General features: G+C 33.5%; 1 protein-coding gene across 1 annotated transcript in view; it reads right to left on the bottom strand.

Moving 5' to 3' along the window:
• Positions 1-4,657: 4,657 nt before the first annotated feature.
• LOC110462869 (short-chain specific acyl-CoA dehydrogenase, mitochondrial-like) overlaps positions 4,658-13,280 on the bottom strand; it is a 13,996-nt gene continuing 5,373 nt past the window's right edge. The window contains exons 7-12 of the mRNA XM_021517100.1: positions 12,345-12,515; positions 10,868-10,924; positions 10,549-10,629; positions 9,632-9,727; positions 9,077-9,133; positions 4,658-7,612 (exon numbers count right to left, since the gene is read on the bottom strand). Of these exons, the coding sequence (XP_021372775.1) occupies positions 7,457-7,612; positions 9,077-9,133; positions 9,632-9,727; positions 10,549-10,629; positions 10,868-10,924; positions 12,345-12,515 (618 nt within the window). The 3' untranslated portion in view covers positions 4,658-7,456. The remainder of the gene's footprint in view (positions 7,613-9,076; positions 9,134-9,631; positions 9,728-10,548; positions 10,630-10,867; positions 10,925-12,344; positions 12,516-13,280) is intronic.

Below are 13,280 nucleotides of genomic sequence, written 5' to 3'. Positions count from 1 at the left end.
AGTCCAATAAAGTTTCCAATATAATTAGATGATATTACGTAGAACAATTGGTGAATAGGGTAAGAGAATAGTATAATTTCTCATCTCCTCGTGGGTGAGTTAGGGGAATCTCAACCCGAGAGGGAAGATTCTTAAGTTGCCGAGTGTTTGGCAACTTATGAATATTTCCCCGAGGGTTGAGCTTCCCCTATCTCACCCCCAAGGGGGTGAATGATTCTTTTTCACTTACCCTGTTCACCCAGTGTGTAGGTCATATTCATAATGTAATATTAACGTTACAGGCTATACGTTCATCTGCATTGGACACCAGTCCTCTTCTGGCCAGCCATCCGACACATTTTTGGGATTGGAGATAATTAGCATTTACTTCTTGTGTTGTGTCAGTAGTTCGAGCGTGAAAACAAAATTGCTGCACTACACAATTAACGCCTTTGAAAAACGACATTTTAAAATGTTCACATGAAAACCCTTTCCAACACACATGGCAGCTATCAGAATGCATAACACTGTCACATGAAACGATCGGCATATCTTTGGCGAACCTGCAGATCTACAGGAGAGGCCGAAGGTGTAATTCAGAATCCTTCTAAGATACGTATTCTTCTGGAATAGAATAACTTGACGTTAATATGTAGGGCACATATCAGAGTTTTATAAGACAGCTCAGACACGTTGCGATAGAATTAACGGAATTAAAGTTGTTGAACATTTGAAAAGCTAGAAAATAGAATTAAAAAAAAAAAAAAAAAAAAAAAATTGGGGAAATTTTTNGGAAATTATTGGCTGCAGTGCCCAAGAAAGGCTTTAAGGAAAGACTTTAAAGGTTTTTTTTTCAAAGTCTGAAGAAGTCATTTTCGATGCTTCATATTCTATAGAAATTAAAATACTAAATGTAGAAAATTCTCCGGGTTGAATTCATTTTAGCGATTCGGACGGCAGTGATTGATACGTACCCTTAACGTTAATATAAACGTATTGGTAGAAAGATTCCTTGACCCATTATGAAATGTTATCATGCTTATCTAACTAGCATTGATAAAATTTCATATTGTGATAGTAACCTTAGAAATAATGTTGCATTTTGTAACCTGAAATGTAGCTCTAGATAAAACAAAATCAACGACCACCTCTTGTGGAGCCCCTTAAGATGTAAACATTACTATGCAAGTACATGTGTCTTTGATTTTGCGTAAAAAGTAAAGAGAATAATTGTAGTTCCTTGATCACATGATTTAAAATACAGACCATATTACCAGGCCATATATACTATTTTGTTCAACACCGAATTGTAACAGTTGTTCATCCGTCTTCACTAAACATCTACAATCCGGTAAGTATGCTGCTAATTTTGTAAATGTTAATGGTTCGCAACAATTGCTTGATGAATGTTATTAGACGTTACCGCAAAACGAATACATATACTAGCTCTTTTTATTGTATCGGTACATTCAAAGACAGTTTCTGAATGCTCAGTACAGCATCGTGCCGAAAATGTTCGCGATTTGCCAGGATTAACACTATAGTTCATGTATCTCTATCTTCTTCCATTGAATTTTCCTGGAACCAGTTTTGTGCCACTGCAATGAAATTAGACACACCGAAAGAAAATCAATTGATGTTTTATCTGACAATATTTTCATTTTTTTCTTGGAATGATTTGTATTTGTATATGGTGAGTTATTCACGGAAAAACATTCAGTGCCATTATTTTGTAAGACAAAGAACAAAATGGCAGGTAAAAATCGATTTCATCTGATTAACTTGTCGTACTTCGAAAACAAGTAAATACAAATGTTTTAAAAGATTGTGAGATTATTATATAGAAACATATATTTCAGTAAATTACATTTTATTTCAATAGTGCTATAAGTTAACACCAGATAATTCAAATAAGAAAAGAATGTAAAAATGCATAAAATGAATATTAGATTTTGGGAAACCTCAATTACTTTTAGTCTCTGCTGGTGGATTATTTAGTCCCTAAACTTTGCTGCAACCTTGCTAACCAGTTATCATTTTTGAGTAGAGGTAAGTTCATAATCTCCCAAACGAAGTAGGGGACTTATTTACACCGTTTCTTCTTCCGTGCGTTTTCTCAGAAACTACACGTTAGATTCCAATGAAACATCACATGAGTATTGGGGGCATGTGCCCAGATATGCAACACACCCTTTTTTTAAAGCTGCGCATTCAAAATGGCCGCCACGGCCTCCGATTTATTAACACATGTATAGGTATATGCAAAGGTGATGCCATTTTACCCACTCTATCTCCAATATTGCTTTAATATGGTATGTAAGTATATAATGGCACTGTCAACTCTACCCAAACAGGTCCCCCATTACAATTTGTACTTGGGTCAGTGTATTGTCTATATTTCTATAGTGAGTCAGTGTATTGTCTATTTCTATAGTGGGTCAGTGTATTATCTATATTTATATAGTGGGTCAGTGTATTGTCTATATTTCTATAGTGGGTCAGTGTATTGTCTATAGTGGGTCAGTGTATTATCTATATTTCTATAGTTGGTCAGTGTATTATCTATATTTCTAAAGTGGGTCAGTGTAATGTCTATATTTCTATAGTGGGTCAGTGTATTGTCTATATTTCTATACTGGGTCAGTGTATTGTCTATATTCCTATAATGGGTCAGTGTATTGTCTATATTCCTATAATGGGTCAGTGTATTGTCTATATTTCAATAGTGGGTCAGTGTATTGTGGGTATTTCTATATTGGGTCAGGGTATTGTCTCTATTTCTATAGTGGGTCAGTGTAGTGTCTATATTTCTATAGTGGGTCAGGGTATTGTCTATATTTTTATAGTGGGTCAGTATATTGTCTATATTTCTATAATGGGTCAGTGTATTGTCTATATTTCTATAGTTGGTCAGTGTATTGTCTATATTTCAATAGTGGGTCAGTGTATTGTCTATATTTCTATATTGGGTCAGGGTATTGTCTATATTTCTATAGTGGGTCAGTGTATTGCCTGTATTTCTATAGTGGGTCAGTGTTTTGTTTATATTTCTATAGTGAGTCAGTGTATTGTCTATATTTCTAAAGTTGGTCAGTGTATTGTCTATATTTCTAAAGTTGGTCAGTGTATTGTCTATATTTCCATAATGGGTCAGTGTATTGTCTATACTTCTATGGTGGGTCAGTGTATTGTCTATTTTTCTATAGTGGGTCAGTGTATTGCCTACATGTCTATAATGGGTCAGTTTATTGCCTATGTTTCTATAGTGGGTCAGTGTATTTTCTATATTTCTATAATGGGTCAGGGTATTGTCTATACTTCTATAGTGGGTCAGTGTATTGTCTATATTTCTATAACGGGTCAGGGTATTGTCTATATTTCTATAGTGGTTCAGTGTATTGTCTATATTTCTATAGTGGGTCAGTGTATTGTCTATATTTCTATAGTGAGTCAGTGTATTGTCTATATTTCTATAGTGGGTCAGTGTATTGTCTACATGTCTATAATGGGTCAGTTTATTGTCTATGTTTCTATAGTGGGTCAGTGTATTGTCTACATTTCTATAGTGGGTCAGTGTATTGTCTATATTTCTATAGTGGGTCAGTGTATTATCTACATTTCTATAACGGGTCAGTGTATTGTCTATATTTCTATAATGGGTCAGTGTATTGTCTATATTTCTATAATTGGTCAGTGTATTGTCTATATTTTTATAGTGGGTCAGTATATTGTCTATATTTCTATAATGGGTCAGTTTATTGTCTACATTTCTATAATGGGTCAGTTTATTGTCTATATTTCTATAGTGGTTCAGTGTATTGTCTACATTTCTATAGTGGGTCAGTTTATTGTCTATATTTCGACATTGGGTCAGTGTATTGTCTATATTTCTACAGTGGATCAGTGTATTGTCTATATTTCTATAGTGGGTCAGTGTATTGTCTATATTTCTATAGTGGGTCAGTGTATTGTCTATATTTCTATAGTGGGTCAGTGTATTGTCTATATTTCTATAGTGGGTCAGTGTATTGTCTATATTTCTATAGTGGGTCAGTGTATTGTCTATATTTCTATAGTGGGTCAGTGTATTGTCTATATTTCTATAGTGGGTCAGTGTATTGTCTATATTTCTATAGTGGGTCAGTGTATTGTCTATATTTCTATAGTGGGTCAGTGTATTGTCTATATTTCTATAGTGGGTCAGTGTATTGTCTATATTTCTATAGTGGGTCAGTGTATTGTCTATATTTCTATAGTGGGTCAGTGTATTGTCTATATTTCTATAGTGGGTCAGTGTATTGTCTATATTTCTATAATGGGTCAGTGTATTGTCTATATTTCTATAATGGGTCAGTGTATTGTCTATATTTCTATAACGGGTCAGTGTATTGTCTACAATTCTATAGTGGGTCAGTGAATTGTCTATATTTCTATAGTGGTTCAGTGTATTGTCTACATTTCTATAGTGGGTCAGTGTATTGTCTACATTTCTATAATGGGTCAGTGTATTGTCTACATTTCTATAATTGGTCAGTGACAATTTAAACAATATTTCCTTACTTTACAGGAATCAGGTTGTTGAAAATGTTAAACATTTTCTGGTTGAAAGAATAGGAACTGTTTTTTTTATTTTTATAATATTTGTGTCACCTGTAAAATGAATCAAAAACATCAGCAATTACAAATTCAAATGATTTTATTATAATTTATAAAAGAAATGTAATTTCTTACCTCTGATCCCTTTTTTCAACATATTCAGCACCACCAAAGCATACAAAAACACTTTTTTACACATTCATAAACAGATCAGTAACTCATACCAAATTTCACAGCAATTAAAGAAATTAAAATAAGAAAATCACTCATCAACATTATATTGTATTGATTGGTTAATTTACATGTTAAACAAGCTACCTGAAATAAACCCCTCTCGCCAAGTGAAATACACTTTTCATGTATATACATAGTGTATACCATCTTTTGAAAGTTTTGGAATTATCATTGGTAAAATACATATATTGATTCGAGCATGAAATATACATTCCATTATACAAGAATTGTATAGGTTTTTATCATTTACCCAAGTAATCCATCCTATCACTTCACCATAATTTATCAACTAAGTTGAGAAAAATATATTTTGTGGATATATTTTGAGAATCTTCATAATCAATGATGCTGATCTTCCAAAATTGCAAAGAGACTTGACATTTTTTATGTCAAAATATTAATTCAATTATAATAGACAATCTAATGACTAAATTAACGTATAAATTGAAAATCAACACAAAAATTGCTTGAGCAGTTGTATGACTCGAAACAGATTTTGATTAGTTATAATAAAGACAATATAAACAACCTGAGGATGAATTTTAGATTCTAATCTTTCAGCAGACAAAAAAAATACAGTGAAACCTGTGTAATCCAACACCTGAATACGTATACTACGATATCCTGTCATATCAAACATGCAGCTTTGATGCAATGTCTTATACATAGTTCCAAATAATACATTGTATTTCGGCACTCTGTCTAATCCAACCAATATGTTGAATTTCACAAGGTGTCGGATTAAACATGTTCCACTGTTACAGTAACATCTTGTTTCAATATCTAAAAGTACATGGCACAATTTGGAATAAATAGGTAAACCTCTGGTTTTGGTTCTCTCATAGTTCTCTCATACTTGGAAAACACTTTTCCAACAGTGCATGGCTAGGCATGTCTGCTGTGTCTTGATAGTTCTGTATATTGCTAGACATGCAACACTGAATCAGTTGTAAAGCAGGGTTGTCAAACCAGTCGAGTTTTACAGTTTTGTAGTAACCGGTCACTTGAAAAATCTTCCGATCAAGTAACCGGTTAATCCGTCAATTTTTTAATCAAACAATAAACAAGTTACATTGTATTTCTACTCAATATCGTATGCGGTGATATTGTCCTTGAGAAACATAGTTGGATGGACAAATTTATCCGTAGATGATTGCACCTCTTTAAATGATTCACCGATATATCATTCGATTGTGGAGATTATTTTTACGCCTCACTCTTAAAAGTGATTTCTACCTCACAAAATTGGTATTTCACAACTCTGCATTCTGGTTCCCTTTTAAAATCTGTTTGGGTTTCTAAAAGGTGTTGTCAGTATCTCCTTTTAAATCTTAACTACCGAGAACAAAAACATCACACTAACAGGTCAGTCTGATTATAGCTTTTCTAACAAATACTCAAAAACGGTCTCATCCATAGATAAATTCTTGGTATAAGCCTTATAACAAGGAGCTCCCCATGGGTTAAATAGATGTCCGACTATTCGGTTATTGATTTTGGTAACCCAGTGCATGGTTTTCCGACTGAGTAACTGGATAACCATTGACAACCCTATCTTAAAGCAAAAATCATGAAAAAAGGACACATAAATTACCCTGTATATCTTAAGTACATTGTAACAAATTCTTTTCCAAATTAAAAAAACAGTTAGGAATAGTGTCATTTCAAATCTATCACAAATAATTCAACAGAAATTTTCATATCCACAGTAATTAATTAACAACATCCTAAAAACATGATAAAGACCAATCTTCGCGCTTGAAATCATTACCATCTCCCATTTTCGGATTACATCCTGTCAGTTATATCCCTCACATCACCCATTCCACCTTATTTTTTTTTGTGGAGAAAAAAAAGAGAGAAAAACCAAGGTTCTTTTAGCAATAACGGAGTACTCTCTTCCTCACTCCCACTATTATTGAAGTATAGTGGTTGTTTCAAGTTCAAATATCAGTTAACTATTTTCTTGATATACCTTAATATTTTCGCCATGCCAGTCTTTCCCCCTCAACCTTTTAAGAGAATTCACCCAGTGAGAAAATTTGCTCTACTAAATGCATAATAGTTTAATTGAAAATGTGTAAATGCGGGCAGAAAACAATAAACATCCATTAAATATATCAGACTGAGTCTAAAACTTAAAATCAAAAACTTATATCAAATTGCTGTTAATACTGTCACGATAAATTACAACTCTCGCACTTCACAAACAAACATATTTGTCAAGCTATATAATGTGTTTTGCAAAGATGCAATGTTTTGGACTTGGTCATTAAACATGTGTCTGATCCCAGTTTCACAAATTTTCTTACTTTTAGGAAATTCCTTAATTTAATGATTTTTCCATACGAAAGCATTACTGAAATTAAGGAAAATTTCCTTAAATTTTTTCTTTACCCCAAATTATCATATCCCATAAGCAAAAAAAAGGACTTACTGAGTGTTTTTGAAACAAGGACCTTGTCTGTTAATTGGTAAATGATTTATAAGACACTGAATCTTTTATATCATTTTGATAAGTTGCATACATTCTGTCCAAATTCTCTCGTTTTTTGTCCATAATTCCCTGTTGTTGGCAATCTGTCTGTAAATTTCTGTTGTTAATGTTTAGTCCATGTACAACTTTATCATTATCATTTTGTCCATGTTAACTTGCGGGGTACTCCTTAAGGAGTTGTCCTGCTATCACAAGGCGCTGAATCTCACTGGTGCCCTCATATATCTCGGTGATGCGTGCGTCCCGGTAGTGTCGCTCTGCGGGCATGTCTGTCGTGAACCCCATACCTCCTAACACCTGAATAGCCTGTAACATTACAATTGTTTAAAATTTATTGATGAATTATCAGTTGTACAAATCAACTTACAGAAAATGTATGTTTATGATGCAATTTAAGATGGTTGCTACATCAGACTTTTGTCAATAAGTTGAACTAAATGCAAAGAAGCAATTTGTTTTCGACTGAAGGAAAAAATTATAATGTGCTAATGCTAAATGGTACAACAAAATTATAATATATACTGTAACACAACTGGTGTTTATTTTTCAAAAATATCTAAACTAATAGCTTGTTTTGAAAAAAAACGACTGAAAATTCTTTTAACTCATTCACCCCTGAAGACACATTTGAACTCTTCCAATTTAAAGATTGGAATAATTCATTATGAAATTTTAGGGTTGAATGAGTTAAGGACATCAACAAAACCAGCTTTTGGTCCCCGAACATTAGATGGCATCAACTAATTAAGACATTTATCCCCAGACCACAAAAAGCATCAACAAAATCAGATCTTAGTCCCCAAGCAATATGGCATCAATAGAATAGTTTACAGTGAAAGATAAATAAAAAACAAAAAAACTTTTATCGAATCTGACCAAATGCTTATGTGCTACCAAGGCAATTCAAATCAACCGTCTTCTCTGTCAATCTGCTGCAACTGAGATTTGGTTCTACCAGTACCAAATATCATTATATACCTGACTACTAGTTACTTTTTTTTTTTTAATTCAATCCAAGTTTATTGTACATTATACCATGTAAATCATTGAACTTTTGAACATTGAAATGTTTTTGTCCTCAATTCAAAATAACTTACTTGCAAACAGAACAATTTGACAACAGGAAAAGCATGTATTTCCCAAAAGGACATTTAAGTGAAGTGTAAACCTCAATAAAATGGTTCCTAGTTGTGTTATATTACATTTAACAGTATACCTGACGATGATATAATTGATATTGCTACTTTTTACGAACCAGACTACTGTATTTCTTGAGAAATGCATCAGCTGAGTAACCAAGAACCACACAAAACTCTTCTTACAGCCGAATAGTATACACAGTTGCACAAACTCTGTTGAATCAAACATCAATCCTCAGACCAAACAAAATTTTATATCTCTTTAGGTTGACATACTGAAATTAAAATTAGGGGAGAAAGGGGGACATTTATTTTCATTTTTTGAAAAGCTTTCAGATTGTGTCTACAGTAGACAGACTGATCCTTACTTAACCAGTTCTCGTGTAAAACTGGGCATAAAATCTACAGCGTCAACAGTCAAATCCAAGGTAGGCAGGTTAACCCTGAAAACTGTTTTGTGTCTGACCTATAATTACTACATTAATTGTTCTGGTCTATACACACTTGTTGAAAGTTACTGATTTCCTTTAAACAAACTTGTATATATATATCTGGATAACGTAAATAATTTTGCTAGACTAATAAGAAGAGACGTTTTCAGCTTTACTTGGTTGCATTTGTCCTTTCTCACCTGGTGACTGACGTTGGTTGCTGCTTCAGATGCTGCTAGTTTGGCCATGGCTGCTTCCTACAAAACAAATACAAACACATATTGTTTACTGTATACAGGGATACTTCTGCCCAGTGAAATATTCAGGAAAATTAATTTTCAATTATTGCTATTAATTTCAATTTTAATACCACATATTTAATCCTTTTCTCTACAACTAGTACTATATCTTGGAAAATGTTTGTGATCTACATAGGTATAAAAACAATTGAAAATATTCAATTAACAGATATTTATAAAAAAAAAATAGTTCAGATAGCATTCATCAAAAAAAGGTTATTGTGTACAAGGTCGGATTACATCTGATAAGAGAATAAAAAGGCTTATTGAAAGAAAACAAAATCACATATCATGTCAGTTATATCAAGCAAGTATACCGAACAAAATTTAAGGAAACTAAAGAAATGTTTTCATGAATTCAGATTACCAAGAGATTAATCATTTGTTTGATATCATGTACATTGTAATCTGAAGTGATTGTTAAATAACCTGGTATAAGAGGTGACATAATCAGACCTTTATATATGGTTTGCCATCATCCTTCAGCATAGCAGCCTTCCATGTCAACAGCCTGGCACTCTCAATAGCCATGGCCATGTCTGCCAACTTGGACTGAGAATAAAAACACATCTAATTAGGATTTCTATCTTACACCCGTCACCTAAATATGTGATAGATCAAGGCCTGGTGTAGAGCTTCTCAATCTGTGATCAAGGCCAGGTGTACAGCTTCTCAAACTCTGATCAAGGCCAGGTGTAGAGCTTCTCAATCTGTGATCAAGGCCAGGTGTAGAGCTTCTCAATCTGTTACGTTTCCTTTAAAACCCCATTTTCCTTAAGAATCCCTGTCCCACTGTAGGCAAGACACTAGAGAACTCCACTTTAGTTTTTCGTACCAACAGTTACTTCCCCTTAATTTTGTTTTGGCTATAACTAGAGCGCAACTGGGCCAGGGTACTGCCATTGACCAGATATATCACTTGGTTAAAGCAACAGTATACTGATTAGGGGTCCAGGGTTAAAATCCTGGTCCAGCCTCATTGTATATTTACACTCAGAATGCTGGTGTTTTTATTTGGTTACCCGGTACTTATTATCTTCATGATATTTTGCAGGCACAATTTCCTTTTCAGAAATTATTAAAGCTATAGTCATGCCAGTAGAAATGAGTTCCCAATGCATAATAACAGTACTAGTTTTTGGCAGCAGTACAAAGTTCCTTGTAGACTCTTTCCTGCATGATGACTTTCGAAAAACTCGCACAGATCAATCCATGAATTTGTCAAAGTAAACAAAAACAACACAGTAAGATATAAATTGACATGTACACGGTAAAGATGTTTAAAAATAGCTTTCATAAAATTCAGAAAAGAACAAACTAATTTCTATTAATCTTCAAAAGATTTTGTGAATTTATTCCCTTATGTACAGTACCTGAATTGTCTGCATGCGTGATATAGGTAGGCCAAATGCCTCCCTCTTCTGGGCATAGTCAACAGCACATTCAAATGCTGCCTGAAAAAAAATAGTACATGCATCAGACTTTATTTAAGGCAAAACAACGTTTATATGTTTTTTCTGCTTTTGGCTCTCAAGAATTTGGGTAGGTAATTCTTCTTTTATTTTCAGAACACTTTTATAAAAGTTTAATGTTGAGATATTGTGTAAGACATACAAATGCGTATTTCAAATAGGCCAAAAAGACAAATATCTGAAAATTACACAAATTAAACATATATGTATGCATCATTACCTGTGCAATTCCCAAACCCTGCGAAGCTATTCCTATTCTTCCAGCATCTAGGGTTTGCTGGAAATATGCAAAAACAAGAAAAATCAAAACATTTTAAATTAAATAAAGTCCTATTAAATCCAAAAATTAAGGACAATTTCACATTTTAAACCTTTGAAAATCCAGACATCATTAATCAAACTTACACAGTGTAATGGCAAAGACAGAAACAAATAAAATAAAAAAATAAAAATTTCTAAATAAACATCTTTTTAAACTTCTTAAAATAATTCACATTTTCAGTTGTTGAAGCATTAAATTTATATACATTTAGTTCAATTCGTTTAACTTGCACTATTTTATTCCTGAAGTGATGTAATGGTGTAATGTCTTTCTTATTTAACTGGTGATGAGGGAGGAACTGCTTTATAGAAGGGAGAATTCTAAATCATTTGAGATGTATCAAAGCATTTGATTGTAAATCAAAATAATTTTCCCCTCAAATTTCTCATTTCCATATGAAGCCAAGACGATAATTGTTAATGATTCATGGGTAGTGCAGTGGGTTGGATTCCCTGATCAGACGTGAAAAAGTATGGAGTCACCTGCCTGACCAGATGGGTTTTCTCCGGGTACTCAGGTTTCCGCCCCCAATAAGATCCCCCCCCCCCCTTGCAAGCTAACATTCGTGTCAACAAGAGACATAATGACATCAATGACCCTGACTGACCTAAGCATGTCATGAAATTGATTATTAATGATGTCATCTTATAGCTTGACCCTGAAAGTTCAATGTAATTCCACCTCAATTTGAATGTTCCTGACTTCCCTAATCCATGGCAGAGTGTTCCTGATTTTGAAGAAAACACTTAAAACAATCTTCATATTGTATTTTTTTTTAGTGTTTTTTTATTTATATGAATCAGAACAGGGATAACTGTATTGGATTTTGAGTTTTATACTGCCGTAAATTTCAAAATACAGCTGTGTTCTCCCCAAGCTATTTTAGCGTAACGGTACCGTTACTCATTTAGAGGTTTATAACAACACAAATACGACTTTGCACGACAGATATCCACTGACTGAATGAAATTTAAAACCACCTTGGTTTTTTATCCAGTTTTATACAAAACCTAAAATATTTATTTTCTTTTTAACAATATAATTGATCTGCTCAACTTTTTTTATGTATTATAAAAATAATGTAAATAATTTTCATAATAATAGATGAACACGGATGTTACCTTTATTCTTTCCCATTTTGTACTGTTACCTGTTCCAAATTAATATGCATTTTAACACATAACTTATTGGGGCAGAAAAATCATTTGTATCAGCTTGACCAGGAATATAGAAACAGATTTTGCTATAGATTTGTTTGCTGTTATTTTTGTCGTTTCTTTTTTTCATTTTACATTTAAAAAAAGAATAAAGTGATAAGTTCAAAGTAAAATGTACATGCAGTACACAATACCTTTTTTTTTATTTATTTCCCTACCATAGCAATTTTGAAGCCCATGCCGGGTTCCCCGAGCAGGTATTCCTTTGGTATCCTGCAGTCCTCAAAAATGAGATAGCATGTAGAGGTGGCTTTGATGCCGAGTTTGTCTTCCTTCTTCCCAAGGGACAGGCCGGGCGTCGGCTTGGGCACCAAAAACGCACTGATACCCTGAACAGCAAACAAAATCCATGTGTTCTCAGTCTGATTACAACCATGCAGACTGGCAAACACAGATGTGAACACCTCGAAAGTGTTGCTGAAATATGCTATGTATTACCGTCAACACAGTACTGTCCAACAATTTGAGAGTGACCATTAATTATTTAGCAATCATTTTTTACTGAATACTGTTTACACGGGTACATCTTTTTTTCACATTGGTTTTATTTGTTCTATACTCTGACAGGGCATTATTAGATGAAAGCCCACAACTTTATTACATTAAGGCCCTTCTGACAGAGTTTGTGAGGATGCATATGGTTGTTGTTTTATGTGACATTTGAACCCTCATATTTATTTTTGGAATAAAACTTTGACTTGACTTTCTCCCACCTCCAAAAAACAATTAACCCACTGTTCAGTAGTGTCGAATACATCAAACTGACTCAGTATAACTGTAAATTTAACAAGAGGCCCATGGGCCTTAACGGTCACCTGAGTCTACAGTATTTTTGTTTGTTTGTTGAAATATGTACCAATTTGAGTAAAAAATAGTATAATGTTAACTTAACTTTGTCAGGACCATGAGCTGATCATTCCTAGACCAATTTTAAGTGAGATCGGCCTATTAGAATTTAGTAGCAAAATAGCGGCCATGGCAGCCAAATTGTATTTCTGATAAATAACAACACTTTGTCAGGACCATGAGCTGATCATTCCTACAAAGTTTCAGTTCAATCGGCCTAGCAGAACTTGACTTTAAGTTTGAAATAG

This window comes from Mizuhopecten yessoensis, unplaced genomic scaffold (genome assembly GCF_002113885.1).
Source record: "Mizuhopecten yessoensis strain PY_sf001 unplaced genomic scaffold, ASM211388v2 scaffold10839, whole genome shotgun sequence".
Classification (NCBI taxonomy): domain Eukaryota; kingdom Metazoa; phylum Mollusca; class Bivalvia; order Pectinida; family Pectinidae; genus Mizuhopecten; species Mizuhopecten yessoensis.
The sequence above is the reverse complement of the archived record's forward strand: the minus strand, read 5'-3'. Positions and strand labels throughout refer to the sequence as shown.